This window comes from Vidua macroura, chromosome 29 (genome assembly GCF_024509145.1).
Source record: "Vidua macroura isolate BioBank_ID:100142 chromosome 29, ASM2450914v1, whole genome shotgun sequence".
Lineage (NCBI taxonomy): Eukaryota > Metazoa > Chordata > Aves > Passeriformes > Viduidae > Vidua > Vidua macroura.
In genome coordinates this window covers 3428947-3447052 of record NC_071599.1, presented here as the reverse complement: position 1 = coordinate 3447052, position 18106 = coordinate 3428947, and the positions used below count along the sequence as shown (strand labels likewise).

The window sequence follows — 18106 nt, the reverse complement described above, 5'->3', positions numbered from 1 at the left end:
AAGCCTTCCTCGCCTCCCATTCGCCAGCGCTCTGCTCTGGCCTTTGGAGCGCTGGCCCCGTCCTCCCGCAGCAGCAACAAAACCCTCCCTCATTGCCCCGTCCGTTCATCCCCTTTGCTCTTGCCCCACCCAGTCCCCCTGACCCCGCCCCAAGCCACGCCCCTTGGCCATGGCCCCGCCCCTCCACATGGCCGTGGGGTCCCTGCACCCCCAGACCGGGGTCCCCCCTTGCAAGGAGCCCGCTGCCCTCCCCCCAGCCCCAAATCACGACTATTCAGGCCCGGAAAGAAGAGGATCCATTTATTGGGGCACAGGGGTTGCTCCCCAACACGCTGGGGGGGCCCTCCAGCAGCCCCCAAGGCACTGTGGGGCGGTGGGGTGGGCACAGCAGCACCGCCCCCACCCAGCCAAATAATAATAATAAAAAATGACTTTGGTCCTGACAAAAGTGGCGAGGGGGCAGCTGCCCGGGCCGGGGGGCACCCGGCTGGTCCACGGCAAGGGGTTAAGGCAGTTTGGGGGGGCCCCTGGCAGGCAGAGGCCTGGGGGGTCCGGAGGGGCTCAGAGGATCTGGCGGGGCATCCCGTAGCCCGTCATGCCAGCCTGCGAGGCGCCCCGGTTGGTGCCCATCTGCAGCCCGATGACGCTCTGCCCCTCCTTCAGCTTGTCCTCGGAGAAGACGCGCCGGTTCTCCTGCGACTTCCTGCAGGCACAGGGGGTGTCAGCATCCCCAAGGGACCCCACAGCCCCGCCTCCTCCCTCTCCAGCACCCCCACCTACTTGGGGAACCAGTTGGGGTCTCCCACGAAGAGCCCGTCACCCTTGGCCACAGCCAGGCTGCCCAGGTTCATCAGGGTCCTCTGCACGCACGCCATGTTCTTTCCTGGAAGACCCACAGCAGGCTCAGCTCCGTCTCCATCCCGTTCCACCCCACAGCCTCCGGGTCACTCACCTTCCCAGAGATCCACGGTCTGGAAGATGTCGGTGGCTGCGATGCCGTAGCGCTCGGCCGCCTGCAGGAACTGTGAGATCTGCTCCATCTGCTTGAAGGCCATGGCCGACGCCTGGATTTTGGCCACGGGCGCCTGCCCCCGCGGGTGGAGGCTGTTGATGAGCCGGCACAGCACCTGCAGGCAGGGACAGGGTTAGGGTTAGGGGCAGGTGTGCAGCCCCCATCCTGGCTGGCCCCAGGGCTACTCACCGTGCCATCTTTCAGCCACTGCTGGAAGCCATCCCTGCCGGGCGCCGGCTGTGCCACCGCGCTGCCGCCGTCGCCGCCGCACTGCGCCAGGATCCAGCGCACCAGCACCTGCTCCAGCTCAGGGTCGTACTGCCGGTCGATCTTCTGCTGCACCTCCCGGCTCAGCCCATACGATGGGCCCCGGTTCGCCATGCTGACAGCAGGGGGGTCTGCGGGGATGGCACCCATCAGTGGCTCTGGTGACACTGGAGCACCCGCCCTGTCACCTCGGTGTGGCAGAGCCCCATCCTGCCTGGATGTCTGGTGTGGAGCCTTATCGCCCATGCCAGGCGCTGCCCAGGTTCTGCCCTCTTCCTGCCCAGCTGGCTGGAAGCAGGCGCTGGGCCTGTGCCCACCCGAGGGGCAGCTGTCCCCGGGCAGGGTGGGCAGCACTGTGACCCCTCTGTGCCACCCTGAGCATCCCCATCCCGTGGCCCAGCCCCACTGCACGCGCGAACTTTGCAGGCGCCGGGGGCTGGTTGGAGCTTGTTTGTGGATCTCGCCCGTTTGCTTGGGCCCGGAGCCAGATCCGGGACTGGCGCAGGAGCGTGAGGCCAGGGCTGATGGCAGCGGTGTCCCCACCCCGGCGGGGCAGCCAGACCCCACCCCTGGCCAGGTGCTATGGCAAGGTGCCACTGGAGCAGTGCCACCCGTGCTGGAGATAATGCCCACGGGGGACGTGAGCAGAGTGGCCCTGCCTGTAAAGCCAGGGTGTCCCGAGCCCCCGGGGTGGGCACATGAGGCTGCCCACTCGTGCATCACCCCCACGCCCTGTCCTGCCCCGCTGGCATTTGGGGGCACCAAGAAGCCAGAACACGTGCAGGTGGCCCTGCCTGCCCGGTGGCCCTGTCCCAGTTGGGCACATGTGGCAGTTGCTGCCCGGGGGTTGCGCAGCCCACACCCGGAGGTGCCAGGCTCAGCTCGGGGCAGAGTTCACCCCTGTCACACACCGGGCTTCAGGCTCGGGGGTCCTGTAACCAGGAGCAGCCCCAGGACGTGCTGCTCTCAGGGACAGTCAGAAAACCGACCCCAGCCAGGTGTGCCCCCAGAGCCAAAGCCTTGGGCCACCGTGGAGGTCTCCAGGACCAGGCCTGGCAAACGGGGACCCCGCGGGGGGTGGCGTGGGGAGCGGCCGGCCGGGGGCCAAGGCGTTGGGAAACAAAGAGGAGCTGGAACTGGGATCATTTCCCGACCCAGCCGGAGCTTGCCCAGGCGGGATGGGGACACACCCGGACCCAGCCCCGCTGCCCCGGCGACCTCCGGACTCCGCGGGAGGGGCTGCACCCAGGGCTGGTGACCCTCCGGCCATCGTGAGGGCAGAGAAGGTCCCAGTTATGGGGCAGCCACCCGAGGGACAGCCTGGGCACCCCCGAGTTCTCTCCTAGGACTGGCAGGGAAAGGGCTGTACCCAGCCCCGCTGGGACCGAGCCACCCTGGGGACCCCCGAGACCCTCCAGTGCCGACAGGAAGGGGACCCCAACCAGCACAAGGCCACCCTGGGGAAACCTGACACACCCCGGGGACAGCAGCGAGAGACTGTATCAGGGCTCGACCACCCTAGGGTGCCCAGAGCCCCCCGGGGACAGCGAGGAGGGGACACCGGGGGGACACAGCCACCCCGGCGGCGGCGGGGAGAGGACCGGAGCCAGCCCTGCGGGCGCGCCCCAGGGCTCCCGGCACGGCGGGGCCGGAAGCCGCACCCGGGTCCCGTTTCCCGGGCGCGGCCGCGTGTCCCGGCGGCTCCGCGGGCGCGGTCCGGCCGCAACCGCTACCGGGGCTGGCGGGGGGGGGGGGGGGGGGACACCCAGAAGACACTCGGCGCGCCCCGGGGACTGGTGGCCGGTCCCGAGCCGGTTCCCATCTCCGCCCTGTCGCTGTCCAGGTCCGCATCTCCTTCCCGGTGCCCGTGTCGCTCCCGGTACCCGGTGCCACATCCCCATCCATCACGTGCCCACCTGCGCCCGGTGCCCGGTGCCAGCCCCTCCCTACCTGCGGCGCCAGTCCCGCGCTCCCGGGGCGGCAGTGCCGGATGCCGCCGCCCGCGCCCTTTTACGGCTGATGTCACCGGGACCGCCCGGCACCGCCCGCCCCCGGGGCGGGATCCGCCGGGGCCGCGGCCAGGGCTGGGACCGAGCCGGCACCGCGCCCCGGGGCAGCCCCGCCCCGGGAAGGGGACACGGGGGGGGGAGCACGGGGACAGGGTGGCCGTGGCAGGGACAGGGTTGTCGTGGTGGGGACAGGGTGGCTGTGGTGAGGACAATGTAGCTGTGGCAGGGGACGGGGTGGCTCTGATGGCCAACGTGAGTGACTGTGGTGGGGACAGAGATTGTGGCAGGGACAGAGTGGCTGTGGTGGCAGGGGGACACAGGGGCTGCAGGGGGACAGGGTGGCTGTGGTGGCTGAGGTCAGGATGGGGGTAACTGCGGTGATCAGCGTCACACACGGTAGCTGGCTGTGGTGGCTGAGGTGAAGACAGCGTGACTGTGGTGACAGTGCCACACAGGGTGACTGTAGTGGCTGAGGTGACGATGGGGTGGCTGTTGCAGGGACACAGTGGTGACAGAAAGACACAGGGCTGTGTGGGGACAGTGTGGCTGTGGTGGCTGAGATGAGGATGGGATGGCTGGGGTGCGGCCTGAATGACTGCAGTGAGGACAGGGGCCAGTGGCTGTGGTGGCAGAGGGACACAGGGACAGTGGCTGTGGTGGGGACAGCGTGGCTGCAGTAGCAGGGACAGAGTGACCATGATGGGGACAGGCTGGGCGTAACCCCCTGAGGATTTTGGTGGGGGCTGTGGTGACAAAACCTCTCATGGTGGCAGCAAGGAGTGAGGCTGTGATGGGGACAATGCCCATAGTGGCACGTGGTGGGTCCCAGAACCCTGCTGTGATGATGATGGGGACAACCAGGGCCTGGCTCTGGTGGCAAGGGGACAGCTGAGGGTCGGGGGGAGGACGTGGCCTCCGCAGCACCCGCAGTGTCCCTGGTGGCGCGGCAGAGATGATGGCGTTTGCACAAGTCCCGTCTCCATGGCAAGCGCCACCAAAACAACAAACAAAACCTCGGCTAGAGGCCACCGGCCGCCTCCAGAACCGGTGGCAGGGCCACTGCTGCAGTGTCCCCGTCACCCCACCCACCCCTCAGCACCCAGCTCAGCACCCGCCATGCCCAGCCCACCCAGAGCTCGGCTGGAGTGCCACCAGAGCTGAGCTGTGATGGCACTGTCACACTGTTCTACCACCAGAGCTCGGTTGTTATGGCACTGTCACACTGTGGACCAGCCCAGAAGTGTCCCCTTGCCCTCCATGCACCCACAGGTGCCACAGGGTGGGGTGACTTTAACACTCTAAGGGTTGTGGGTGTCCCCTGGGGATTTCGGGTGGTGTTTCCTGTGGCTTTGGGGACATAGGTGGGGGACATGTGGAGGAGGGGAGCAGGGCAGGAAGTGGCACTGGGTGATCCATGGGACAGGGGTGACATGGGGGGAACAAGGTCAGGGGGTGACAGAGAGGTGCAGGAACAGGGGTAGGGGTAGGGGTGACACAGGGGCAGAACTTAGGGGTGACAAAGCAGGAGATTGAGGGGTGACACAGGGGGAAGGATCCACAGGGGGGGTGGCCCAGGGTGACACAGAACAGGAGCGGGAAGGTCCCAAGGGATCTGGGTGATATGAACAGTGACACTGGGGCAGGACCCTGGGAGGGCTCAGCCAGGGGACACAGGGGGTGGTTTGGGGACAGGACCCCAGTGGTGGCACAGGGAAGGAGCTGGGGGGGGCGGGGGGGGACAAGGCTGGGGACCACAGGGAGGTGATGGGATGTCACAGGGCACCGTTCTGGGGCGACACAGGTGGGGACGATGTGAGGGTCACCCAAAGGGCACAGTGGGGGAAGGGGGGAGGGGTCCTTGGGGACAAACTCAGGCAGGGACAGAGGGCAGGATGAGGGGCACACAAGGGCAGAGACGGTGTGATGTGGGGCAGGGCCAGGGGACAATGGGCAGCAGGCAGAGGGACATGGGGTGGACATCGCAGGGGGCCATGATGGGGGGACACCGAGGGACAGGGGTGGATGTGACAGGGTGACACGATGGGAATACGGGGGGGACACGAAGTGGGCGGAGCAAGGGGACACAGGAGGAACTAAAAGGGCACATGGGGTGGGCGTGGCAGGGCGACACAAGAGGACATAATGGGGGACATGGGATGTGCGTGGCAGGGGGACACAGGGGGAGAGGTGAGCATGGCAGGGGGACACGAGGGGACATAATGGGGGGACATGGGGTGGGTGTGGCAGGGGGACAAAGTGGGACACGATGGGGGCATGGGGGGGTGACCAACGTCCGTGACCCGACGCGACCCGCGCCGGAGCCCACGCGCGACCCCCCGGTGATGTCATCGCCTGTCCCCGCCCCTCGGTGGCGCGCTCCCGCGCCGTGGCCATATAAGGGCATGAGCGCGCGGGCCACGCCCTCCCGAGAGAGGGGGAGAACCGAAGGAGGGACACCGGAACCCGGGGGGGGGAACTGAGGAAAGCGGGAGGGGACAGGGACATTGGAGAGGGGACAGGAATGGCGGCCACCCGGATAAGATGGGGAGGACACGACAGGATGGGGGGAAAACCCGATGGGGGACACTGAGAAAATGGGGAGAGGTAGCGAGAAGATGGGGGGACACCCCAAGGGAAGAAGATGAGGGGAGACATGAGGAAAATGGGATTATGAGGAAAACGGGGGGACAGAGCAATTCGCAGAGGGACACGAGAAGATTGGGGGTACCAGGAAGATGAGGGGGAGTGGGATTGATAGGGGGAGGCCAGGAAGATGCGAGTGGGGAATGGTGAAGATGGGGACACGGGAGAATGGGGGAGCCTGCACAAGGCACAGAGAGCAGGACGACGTGGGAGGGGAACACCGAGAAGATGGGGAACAACTGAGAAGATGGAGGGGGGGTAGGATGGAGTGGAAGAGGGGGTTTAGAAGGAGGGGGGACGTGGCAGAACCCTGGATGCCTTGGGGATCCCCCTGCCAACAGGAGCCAGAGCTGCTCTCACGCCTCTTTATTCCCCCCCCGCCCATCCTTTGACCCGGGGGGTCCCGGGGGGTCCCTAGAGCAGCGTGGCCACCTCGAAGCGCTCGGAGCAGCACCCGCGGGCGCCCACCCGCTGCCGCCGCTGCTGGGCCCCCTCCCTGCGGCGCCGCGCCCCCAACCCCTCGGAGCGGGGGGTCTGGCCGCGCTCCGGGGGACTCCCCGTCCCCAACGCCTCCGCCGACACCGAGCTCACCGGGGCCGAGCCGGGCTCTGCGGGGAGATAGGCAGCGTCCGGCCCCGCCGCGGCACCCGCCGGGGCGGCCACGGGGCCCTGGGCACGGGGGTGGGGGGCGCGGGGGGGCCGCACTCACTGTGCCGCTGCAGGTCCCGCAGGGCGATGGAGGAGCCGGGCCGGGCCGGGGCCGCGCCCCGGTAAAGCTGCAGCGCCTCCAGGAGCTCCGACTCCAGCGCGAACTCTGCATCCCACTCGTAGTTCTCGTCCACCGAGGTGTTTCTCCTGCGGGGAGGGGGCGAGGGACACGGCCCCCGAGCGCGTGAGACCCCGGGGATGGGTGTGGGACCACGGGGATGGGCTCCAGGGGAGACCCCAAAAAAGTGAAACCCCAGGAGATGGGTGTGAAACCCTGAGGATGGATAGGAGAGCCCAGGGATGGAGGTCAGGGCAGACCCTGAGGTGTCAGAGCCCAGGGATGGGCATGAGACCCCAAGGATGAATGTCAGGAGAGACCCCAAGCCACAGGTGCCCAGGGATGGGCGTCAGGGGCACATCCCAAGGTCAGATCCCAGGGATGAGCGTCAGGGGCACCGCCCCGAGGGATGTGGGGAGCTGGCAGGGATGCTGGGGGAGAACTGGAGTGGTCTCTCGTGACAAGGACAGAGAGGAGGGGGTGTCCCAAGGGCACTGCAGGGCTGTGAGACAGCGAGGTGGCTCCATGCCAGGACACCCCATGCCAGCTCCGTGGGACAGGCCCAGAGCTGCCCCAGCACGCTGCAGGAGCTCATCCCAGTGCCCTGCCCACGGCTCACCTCTTCCCGGCGCCAGCATCCGTCCTGCCCCGTCCCTCCTCCACTGCCGAGCCCCCACTGTGCCAGCTGCCCCCGTCCCCGACTGGGGTGCCCAGAAAGGCACCCCCCAGGGACGGTGCCAGCGAGGGGGGCCGCAGAAAGGAGCCGCTGCCCCGGCCGCTGCTCTGGCTGGTCAGGCTGCCCCGCGGGAGCTTCTCCGGGGCTGCAGTGTCCGGCGGCCGCCCCGAGGCCTCAGTCCGGAGATGTGGAGCTGGCTGGGGGGGAGGCCCGGGGCTGGGGGAGCGGGGCCAGGAGGGGGAGCCGGGCAGCGAGGCCTTGGCAGGGCCCACGGGCAGCCGGGGGGGCTCAAGGAACACGGCGGTGGCGGGGGGGGAGGTGGCGTTGGCACTTGTTTCAATGCAGTCCGGGCACAGCGTCCGCTCCGTGTGTGGGGGGCTGGCGGGGGGCTCCGGCCGGGCGCCGGCACTGCAGGGCTCCCCCGGCTCCTCTGGGGGGGGCCAGTCGCCATCCACACACATCTCCTTGAAGAAGGGCAGGCTGAGGTACTGCAGGATCCCGCTGATGGCCGGGGGGCCAGGGGAGACCGGGAGGCTGGCGTCCGGCCGGGGGGAGCCCTGGCGGGGCGGTGAGTCCCAGGGGGGGCCGTGTCGGGTCCCGGGGGGCTCCTGGACGGCGCTGTAAGGCAGGGTGGCGGTGGCAGAAGCCACGGGGCTGACGTCGGTGATGCTCAACGCCACGGCCTCGGCCACGGGGCTGCTGCTGCTGTAGCCAAAGTAGCAGCCGTGGCGGTGGCCGGAGGCCTGGACACCCCGGCGGGGCAGCCCTGCAGGCCGGGGGCGCAGTGAGACCCCCCTGTGCCACACAGGCTTGTCATCTTCCTCCTCTTCCTCCTCATCTTCCTCCTCCTTGGCGGGCAGCTGGCGGTAGGGCTGCAGGGGGTCCCGCGGAGGCTCCGGCTCCGGGCGCGGGTCGGGCTCCACCACAAAGCGCCCATCGGGGCCGCGGCAGATGCGCTCCAGCGGGATGTGCTCCCGGCCGTGGCTCTCGTAGCCGGGGTAGCGGGAGCCGGCAATGCTCAGCCCCAGGCTGGTGCCGGCCTTCTCACCCCACAGCAGCGTCCGGTGCAGGCTCCGGCACGGCGACGGCTGCAGCTTCAGCTTCACCGTGCTGTCGGGGCTACCAGGGCCACGAGCATTGCTGCAAGGGAGAGGCAGCAGCTGCAGCACCCCCAGCCGTGCTGCCAGGCCCTGCTCCTGCACTTCCTTATCTTCTCTTCAGCCAAAACTGCCTGGAGGGAGCACACGGGGGGAGCCCCGGCGCCAGCACCCCGCTCCTAACACCCTTGGGCAGTGGCAGCAAGGGTTGGCTGTCTCCAGGCTGTCCATGTGCCCCCAGCTGGTGGCAGAGGGATGATGAGGAGTGCAGTGGGATGGGACAGAGAGAGGGACAGGGATGGGAACATGGCATGGCCAGGAGTGGGACAGGGAGGGAGAGGGATGGAAGGGAGAATGACATGGAGAGAGTGGGAGAGGGAGGGGAGTGTGGCATGGCCAGGAGTGGGATGAGAGGCAGCAGGATTTGGGGGAGTGAAAGCCAGAGGTGTGACATGGCAGGAGTGGGACAGGGAGGGAATGGGATGTGGTATGGTATGGCAAGAGAGAGACAGGGAGGGAGTATGGAATGGCATGGCATGGCATGGCAGGACAGGAGGGAACATGGCATGGTGGGAGCAGGACAGGAAGGGAGTGGGATGGAGGGATCACGGCAGTGACATGGCAGGACAGGCAGGGAGCGTGGCAATGGAGTGGCGTGACTTACTGTGGAGGTGGAAGCTTCTTGCTGGGGGAGAAGACGAGTGGTGGATCTGGAAGGCCATGAGAACACAGAGGGATCACACGGCGAGCAACTCAAAACATGATGAGGATGAGACGGCAGCCCCCACTCAGTCCCCACCCAGGCTGGCCTGTCCCCTGCCCCCTGTCCCCTGGTACCTTGGTGGCGTTTGCGGACGCGTGCAGCGCGGCGCCGGTTCATGATGCAGGCGGCCATGGTGCTGAAGATGACGGCCACGCTGAGGAAGCAGATCCCCCCAATGACCCCCGCCAGCACCGGCTGTGGCAGCAGCTCCGGCAGCTGCGTGCGGGACGGGTACACCTCCATCCCTGCCACACACAGGGCACCCCATCAGGCAGGCACAGCCCCCCACCACGTGTCACTAGCATCATGGGGACACAGCAAAGGCTCAGCTCTTGCCCCATCAGAGCTGCTCTGCCCTTGGGGGGACTGTGCCCCCCACCATGGGCACCAGGAGAAGGGATGCTCTGCTCCCTGAGGCTGAAGCCAGCAGTCCTGATAGCTGTTACCCCAGCTTTAGCCTTGGGGGTCCTGCTCTGTCCATGCCCCCAGTTTAGCAGCAGGGCCAGGGGGGTGGGAGCAGCATGAAGGGGGTTCTCCTTTGGGAATTTGGATGTTTCCCACCTCTGGTTTCTGTCCCCAGCATGGCAGCCCAGCCTTACCTGCCGTGGAGACGTTCACCGTGTTGCTGGGGTCGCTGATGTAGCTGCCAGCAAAGGCCACCAGTCGGAACTCATAGAAGGCGTCCTGGGGAGGACACAGGGCCATGAGCCACGTGGCCAAAGTGGCCACCAAGCCCTAACCCACCCCAGCACCCGGCCAGACCTTACCTTGATGAGCCCTGGCACCAGCACCTGGGTGTCAGTGCCGGGGATGGAGCGCTCCAGCACCTCCCAGCCGCCCTTGTCCTGCCGCAGCTCCAGCGCGTACCCGCTCAGGGCCACCGAGGCATGGGCAGGGGGGTCCCAGCGCAGCAGAACCCCCCGCATGGTCTCATTGGCCGTCAGAGCCCGGGGTGGGGACAGGAAGACATGCACAGTCATGGCTGGTGGCTCCGGAGACACTGTGGTCACTGGGAAGCCTGGGGAGAATGCAGAGGTTGGCACGAGGTGGGAACAGGAGCATCCTGAGTGCTTGGGGGCACCGGAGGTGTTTTGGGGAGCTCCACTTACCCCTGGGCATGGAGGTGACAATCTGGCTGAAGGGGCCACTGCCCAGCTTGTTCTGGGCCAGGACGCTGAACTGGTAACTGGTGTCTGGCTGCAGGTTCTCCACCAGAAGGTGTTGAGCCCCCGCTGGCACTGACAGTGACACCCAGTCATGGTGTGCCCGCGGTGGGTACCTCACCCTGGGGACAGGAGGGACCCGTGAGCCCGGAGCTGAGGCCCCTGCGGGGACACGGCAGGGGTGGGCACTCACAGCGGGGTGTACCAGACGCTGAACCTCTGGAAGTAGCCTCCATCAAAGCCTGGCTCCCAGGAGATGTTGGCTGCCAGCAGCAGTGGGAGCACAGAGACGTTGGTGACAGCGTGGGGACTGGTACCTGGCAGGAAGCAGTGTCACACTGGGGGGCTTGGACCATCCCTTCCAGCACGTGCCCACCCCGGGACCATCCCAGCCCACCAGTGATGGGCAGCTCACCCAGTACGTGGACAGAGGTGGCAGTGGTGACACTGGCCACCTGGTTGGTGGCTGTGCATTCCCAGACTCCGTGCTGCTCCTTGATGAGGGGGTGGAGGACAAGGCTGCTGTTCCCATCCACCTGGGCACTGCTCTTCCCCACGCTGCCCACCTATGGGGCATGGACACGCTGATGGGGGGGCTACCACCAACCCAACCCCACGCAGGGCTGGGACTGTGACACTGCCACACTGGGGACAAGGGGATTTGAAAAGGGGGACATGGCCCACCATGATGGGGCTGGTTTGGAGGGCAAGGGGCAGAGTTTTGTCAGTTTTTTAGAGGACAGCCAAGCAAAGTGACCTCAGGCCATTCAGGAACCATGTGATGGGACCCCAGTTTGGGATGGGACCCAGTGGGGACAGGAACATAGCCCCAGGAGTGATGTAGGGACAAGAATACTGCCCCAGGAGTGATGCCCTGGAGGCCAAAAGCAATCTCTGTCCCCGGGGGGGCTCAGCTGACCCCCAAAACAGCAGCCCCTACCTTCACCCAGGTGATGGTGGGTGGGGGATCCCCGTGAGCCGCGCAGGGGATCACCAGCTCCCGGCCCACCTCCTGGAAATATTCCTCCTTGGGCCGCACCGTGAAGGCAGGAGGGTCCTGCAAGGCAGAGGGGCAGTTTGGGGGGGCTTGGCAGGGGGTGCAGAGCCAGGAGGGGACCCCGAGGGGCTCCTCACCTTCAGCAGGACGCGCGTGGGCCGGGACTCGCCGGCGGTGCCGTAGCTGTTGTAGGGCGTGCAGCGGTACAGCCCCAGCGCGTCGTCGTTGCCCGTGGCGATGACGATGGAGCCATCGGGCCGAACGGACCAGCCAGGGAGCTGGGAGAGGGGAATGGGTGAGCAGGAGGGATTTGGGAAGGTGGGAAGGAGCTGGGAGAGGGGAATGGGTGAGGAGGAGACATTTGGGAAGGGTGCTGGGAGTGGTTCTACCTTGTCTAGCTCCAGCGGGCGTCCGTCCCTCGTCCAGGTGACGGAGAGCAGGGGGGGGTTGGCCCTGGAGGGGCAGCGGATCACGCCCCGCATGCCCTTGGGCAGGTGGGTCTCCGGGAGCATGGTGGTCACCTGTGCTGGGTCTGCGGGGACACACGGGGCTGGGGTCCCCATGGGGCACCCCTGTTCCCACCACAGCCCCCACAGCAGGGCCCCCTAGGGCTTGGGGGTGCAGGAGGGGGTCTTACAGAGCACTGTGACGAAGGCTGAGGCAGAAGGCGGCTTCCAGAGCCCGTTGCTGGGGGTGCAGGTGTATTTCCCAGCGTCGTCCGGGGTCGTTCGCTGCAGCAGGAGGCTCCCATCCACCAGGACACGGACCCGAGCCTGGAGGTGGCTGGGAAGGGATGGTACAGCCATGAGTGGCACAGTTGGGACTGTGCCTGCCACCCTGGGGTGATGGATTTGCCCCTGCCACACACCCAGCCTGGCCCTGGCACTCAGGGCCAGGTTTGGGGGCACAGCAGCCCTGGTGCCATCCCCGTGGCTGCCGTACCTGAGGTGGAAGACGTTGCTGCTGCCCTGGAACCAGGTGTAGGTGAGGTTCCCTGGATACGCCTCAGCCTGGCATGCCAGAAAGGCATCTTGGGAGATGTTGACGGTGATGTTCTGGGGTGGCACCACGATGATGGGTGGCCCTGGGGTGCGGGCCAGAGGGGCAGTGAGGGCTGGGCACAGGGGATGGCCCCAGCTGCTCCCAAAACCGACCATGCCATGGCTCCCTCTATGTCCCCAGCCCACGGGCAGGGCTGAGAGATCACCTGTCCTTACCCTGCACGAGCACACGGGTGGTGTGGGTGACGGTGCCCTCCTTGCTGGACGCGTGGCACGTGTAGGTGCCCGCGCTGGCACGTTCCACGGCGGCGATGCTCAGCGTCCCATTCCTCACCTGCAATGGCACCAGCTGTGGCACGGCCAAGGGACAGCAACATGCCCTGTGAACTGGGTGGTCACAGCAGGCAGGTGCCACCACAGTGGGGATGGGCACCAGCGTCTGGCCACACCCCACAGAGGGGTGACCAAGGGTTTGTCACCCTCACCTGCACCGTGTCCCCGCTCTGGACAGGCAGGTCACTCCTCTTCCAGGTGACAACAGGCTGGGGGTTGCCGACAGCTCTGCAGGTGAGGCTCAGTGCAGCCTGGTCCCGCACCTCTACAAACGCAGGGGGGGTCTCCAGGAATGTGGGGGGTGCTGGAAGGCAAATCCAGATCCAAACCCTCACCCCCAGATCTGGCTCAACTCAGTGTGGAAGCCCAGCGTTTCCAGTGCCAGCCCTGGGAGATGTGGGCAGAGCAGCTGAGGGTGGGACGGGCCGGTACCGTTGACGGTGAGGTGGATCCAGGTGCCGTTCTGGAAGTCAGCGTCGCTGCTGTGTCGGTCGAGGAAGAGCACCCGGCACTCGTACCAGCCCTGGTCCTCGGCACGCAGCAGGTCCAGGCGTAGCGAGGCACCTTCCTCCAGCCGCACACGACCTGCGCGGCAGCGGCTCAGGGACAGCCACGTCCCCGGGCCACCCCCTCCCCCGGGTCACGCCCTCCCTGGGGCCACCCCTCTCCCGGGTCACCCCCTCCCCAGGGTGTCCGCCCACGCTGGCACCGCGGGGGGCTGGGAACGACGGTGCCAGAAGTTGGTCACAGCGACATCCAGCTGTACACTACACTACATGGGTGACACGGAGAGGAGGCGACAATGGCTCTGTCACCCGCCCTCGCGCAGGGTGGCCTCGGCGGGGTCCCCCCAGCATGGCGGGTCCACGTACTTCGAGCATCGCTCCCATCGGTCGGGCAGGACTGGTCCCAGCATCCCTCCAGCTGCCCACCCCTCCCCCGACCCCTTTTCCCCCTTCCCGAGGACTCTCCCTTCCCCTGGCAGCCCCCCCGGCGCTCTCACCCTGAGGAGCCCTCTAAGTCCCGGCACCCCCGCAGCGGCCCGGCTCCCCGCAGCACGGGGGGGTCACAGTGAACCCCCGCCCGCCTCGCAGGAACGAGCTCTGCAGCTCCCCGGGGGGACATGGCGACCGGAGCTCCCCCAGGCCGTGGGGTCCTCGCCCCGTGCCAGCCCCATGCCCCGCGGCCTCTTTGATGAGGAGAGGGATAAGGGCCGAAGCGAGACCGGGCGCAGTCCGTTAATCTTCCGGGCTATTATCAGAGCCATAATCGGCTCACAGTGCAGCGGGCAATTGGCTCAGCCCAGGCCGGGGTGCGCGGGCAGCGGCCCCCAACGAACGCACCGGCACTCCCTGTCCCGGGCACCCACCATCCCGGGCATCCCCCTCCTCGGGCACCCACTGCCCCGAGCATCCCCTTCCCCGGGCAACACTGCCCTGAGCACCCCCTTCCGTGGGCATCCATCCTGGGCATCCATTCTTTCCCTGCCACCTCGGCACCCCCGGGCCAGCACTGCCACCCCGGGCACCCCCAGGCCATGCCAGGTGATTTTGGTCCCGGCACAGCACGGTAGGGACATGGCACCAGCACCGGAAGCACCAGAGCAGCCCACGATGCTCCATCAGCATCCCAGGACCTGCAGCTTTCCGAGGGGTTCCCAACATGGGAAGTTTTGGGGAACCCCGCTGCCAGCTCCACCCGATGTCACAGGCAGTCCCCACACAGTGCCCGAGGCACCGGAGTCCTGGCTGGCACCGCACGGGCGCCGCTGGCAGCGGGATTGGCATTCCGTGTCCTGCCGAATTCCGTGTCCCGCCAGACAAGCCCGGCAAGGATGAGGAGGAGGAGGAGTGGCAGGAGCCGGGCAGGCGGGTTTGGGCACCGAGATCCACCCTGAGCCGTGCGAATCCTGCACACAAACACGTGCAAACCTTTCCCACAGCGCCCAGAGCTGTCTCCCACCCCTCTGCCTTCACCCCACAGCTGTGAGACGAGGGGTCCGCCAGACCTGGGAAGTGGGACAGCTCTGGGAAGCTGTGGGAAGCCCCAGCAGCTGCCAGCCCCCAGCCCCAGGCGCGGCAGGAGCAACCGGCTCCTGAACAAAGGTCCCTTTAGAAGGGATCAGAGCGGCCTGGGGACGCCCCTCAGCCTCCCCCTAATCCCCCTGTGCTGGCCCCAGACCCCTCCTCCTCCTCCACCGCCCTGCAAAAACAAAACCCTGTGGCCCAGCATCCCCCCGCGCCTGGCAACCGACATTCAGCGGGACACAAAGGGGGGGGGGGGGGGGACACAAAGGGGGCTGCAGCCCCCGCCACGCGGCCAGAGCCAGGGAGAGGGGGTCTGAGCCAGGCCAAAGACCACCGACCCTCTTCTAGGGCAGGGGACAGTGGCCCGTGACACCGTGGGTGGTGGTGGCACCCAGGGGAGAGCCGACCCCATCCCACCAAGCGCTGTGACAGAGGCAGCTGCAGCCCACCCTGTCCCCAGGACACCCCGATCTCCCCAGGAGTGACACTGGTGACAGCAGTGGTGACACCTGATCTGATCCACCTGGGAAGCGCCGGAGAGAGGGGGTTGGCATCGCCCTGCACCCACCGCCCCTGCCCTTCCCAGCGCCCATCCCTTCCCGGCCGATAGAAAACAAGCCACCCCGCTGCCATGGCGACGGCCGCCAGCCCCCCTGCCCACCCAGCTCGCCCTCATTCCAGCCACCAGCGCTGATCCCAATCTGCTCCCGCAGCCCGGGGGCCGCGCTAGCGGCGGAGACGAGGGGACAACGGGGGAGGGGGGCTGCGGGCAGCCCAGGCAGGGCGCTGCCAGCCCCTTCCTGGGTAACCGGAGCCGCGGCAGCCCCGGGGCCCCTCGGCGCTCAGGTAACAGGAGCCCAGCCCAGGTCTCTCGGGAGAGCAGGTGCCTTGTCCTGCCCGGGGGTTCGTTGTCACCGCTGGTCCCGCAGAGCCAAGTCGGAGCTGCTGAAAGCGTCCTCAGGCATCTCCCAAAATCTGTACCCTCCCGTTCGGCCAGGGTGGAGAGTGGGCATCCCAACCGAGGTGATTTTTAGGCAGGGGACAATTTTGGCAGCAAGGTTTGGGTTGTGATACGGCCCCCCGAGCAAGGGTCAGAGCATGGATTTAGGTGCGTGGCTGGCACACAACGTCGGGGCTGGGCTCAGCCCAAATCACCCATGGGCTGCCAGCACTCCCCATGCCCAGAGGACACTCCTGTGGCTTTCCCCTCGTGCTTGCAGGGATCCGCTCGCTGGGATTCCTCTGGCTCTGCCACCGCTCACTTTAAATACCCGCTAAAGCAGCCAATATCCCCCTCCCACGCCCAGCCCGTCCCCGGCCCAGCTTTGCTCCAATTAGCAGCGCCCCCGAAATCCCCTTCCCAGCCTCAACCTTCAGGCAACCCGCACGGGCCGAGGCAGTGCCCACAGCCCCCGGCACGGGGCACCCCGGTAGCAGCGGCCCACGGTGACACGGCAGGGCTCGGCCATTCCACCCTGCAGGAGATGCCCCAACAGCCACGGGGGTGGGCTGGGGGCTCTTCCCAGATTTCACCCTGTGGGGATCCCTCCCGCTGCCAGGCTGGGCAGGGATCTGCATCCCCTCTACCAGCTGGGCACCCCCATCCCTCCTGCCATCCCTGGGGATGGGGATTGGCACTCACCTGCTGCAGGGACCTCCCCGGCCCCTCACCGTCCCCTCCCGCCCCCCCGAGACCCCCAGAAGAGCCCCCCACTTCCCCGGGAGTGGGATTAATGTGGTGAAACACCAGCAGCACCCGGTTTGACCCCACCACAGCGAGTGGAGACGCGGGACACCCCACGGGAACCCCCGCCCGCCCCGTCCCCGCGACTCACCCGCGTACTCAGGGTCCACGCGCGGCGAGTAGAGCCCGAACTTGATGAAGATGGGGAGGACGAAGCCGAAGCGGACCCACTCGATCACGTAGAGCGGCGGGCGCGCCTCGTGTGCGCCCAGGAGCCCGCAGCCCAGCACCGCGCTGCCCCCGACGCGCCCCACCACGGCCCGGGGCTCGCTCCGGCCGCTGCCTGAGGGACCGGCACCGGGCCACGGGTGAGACGGGACACGCCGGGATGGAGCGGAATGGGGGCGGGACGGCACGGGGCACACCGGGACACACCGGGACCCTTCCCCTGCCCACGGAACCCCCCGCCCCCGGCTCTCTGGGACGCGGCGCTGGCCAAACCGATCCCGCCGCGACAGACCGGGACACGCCGGGACCTTCCTCCCGCCCCCGGAGCACCCCGCCCCCGCTGCCCCCAGCTGTCCCCCGCCTCCTCACGCTTCCCCGGCACTGGCAGGACCGGCCCCACCGGGACACACCGGAACACACCGGAACCCTTTCCCCGCCCCCGAGCCCCGCGGCCCGGCACCGGCCAGACCGGCCCCGCCGCCCACCCCCCACTTCCCGGGGCGGCCCCTCACCCCCAGCTCCGGCGAGCAGGCTGAGGACGGCGGCGCGCAGCCACCACCGCATAGCCCAGGCCCCCTTTGCGGCGGCTCCCGCGGCGTCACCGGGGCCCGCGGACCGGCGGGCTCGGCCGGGCAGCCCCGGGGGCACCGGCACCGGCCCCGGGCGGGGGGCGCGGGGGGCTCCGCGTCCCGCCGCTCCTCATGCCCGGCCGGCCGCGCTCGGCTGCGCTCGGCTCTTCCCGGCTGCTTTCGGCTCTTTCCGACTCGGTTCGGGTCCGTCCGGGTCCGCTCGGCTCCGGCCGCCGCCGCCACCGGGCGGCCGCAAACAAACCCGCGACGGCGGGAGGGGCCGCCCCGGCCACGCCCCCCGCCGCCTGTTGCCGCGGCGACAGCCAATCAGGAGACGCCGCTGAACGCTTCCCCAGGCGGCCAATGGCGGAGCGAGGCAGCGGGGAGCGAGGGATGCTGGGAAATGTAGTACTCGGAATGGGGCAGGGGTCCGGGGGGCATGTGGGGTGACACGGAGGGGAATATCGGGGGAAAGCGAGGGGGACATGGGGGGACACAGCGGGGAGCACAGATGGGACCGGGGCAGGCACGGGGGGCTGCGGGAGGGGCATCTAGAGGAAGGACACGAGTGGGACACACGGGTGGGACACACGTGGAACATAGGGTGGGACACGGGGGGACACGGGGGATCATGAATAGGACACAGGGGTGCCACATGGATGGGACACACGAGTGGGACACAGAGGTGGGACCGTGGAGGGGACACAGATGGGACACGAGTGGGACACACGGGCAGGACACACAGGCAAAACACTCCTGGAAAACACAGGTGGCATACAGGGGACACAGGGGTGGGACTGTGGTGGGTCAAAGAGGGGACACACGGGTGGGACATGGATGGGACACATGGATGGGACATGGACGGGACACG

The 18106-nt window shown here is 67.8% G+C and overlaps 1 protein-coding gene across 6 annotated transcripts; it reads right to left on the bottom strand.

Moving 5' to 3' along the window:
- Positions 1-285: 285 nt before the first annotated feature.
- Positions 286-17522, bottom strand: LOC128820616 (transgelin-2-like). Of its 6 annotated transcripts, none has more exons than XM_054001398.1 (23): positions 17179-17522; positions 16590-16781; positions 13160-13312; positions 12880-13031; positions 12611-12743; positions 12336-12477; positions 12031-12176; positions 11783-11925; positions 11531-11671; positions 11337-11453; positions 10812-10962; positions 10590-10713; positions 10343-10518; positions 10001-10251; positions 9833-9917; positions 9308-9478; positions 9135-9180; positions 7317-8513; positions 6641-6786; positions 1202-1410; positions 953-1127; positions 781-883; positions 286-703 (listed from the first exon to the last, which is right to left on the bottom strand). In XM_054001398.1, the coding sequence occupies exons 1-23, from the start codon at positions 17228-17230 to the stop codon at positions 562-564; spliced, it is 4347 nt and encodes a 1448-aa protein (XP_053857373.1). In that variant the 5' UTR covers positions 17231-17522; the 3' UTR covers positions 286-561. The 6 variants fall into 6 exon arrangements, with proteins under 6 accessions (XP_053857373.1, XP_053857374.1, XP_053857375.1 ...); XM_054001399.1 differs by having other exon boundaries at positions 12611-12728; XM_054001400.1 differs by lacking the exon at positions 16590-16781.
- Between the last annotated feature and the right edge of the window lie 584 nt (positions 17523-18106).

Excerpts from the sequence above, each read along its gene's own strand:
- LOC128820616 (XM_054001398.1), bottom strand. The coding sequence starts at position 17,230 with ATGCGGTGGTGGCTGCGCGCCGCCGTCCTCAGCCTGCTCGCCGGAGCT. Across the intron at positions 10,714-10,811 it reads CACCTCTGTCCACGTACTGG|GTACCAGTCCCCACGCTGTC; the intron begins GTGAGCTGCCCA and ends GCTTCCTGCCAG. Across the intron at positions 9,918-10,000 it reads TGGTGCCAGGGCTCATCAAG|GACGCCTTCTATGAGTTCCG; the intron begins GTAAGGTCTGGC and ends TGTCCTCCCCAG.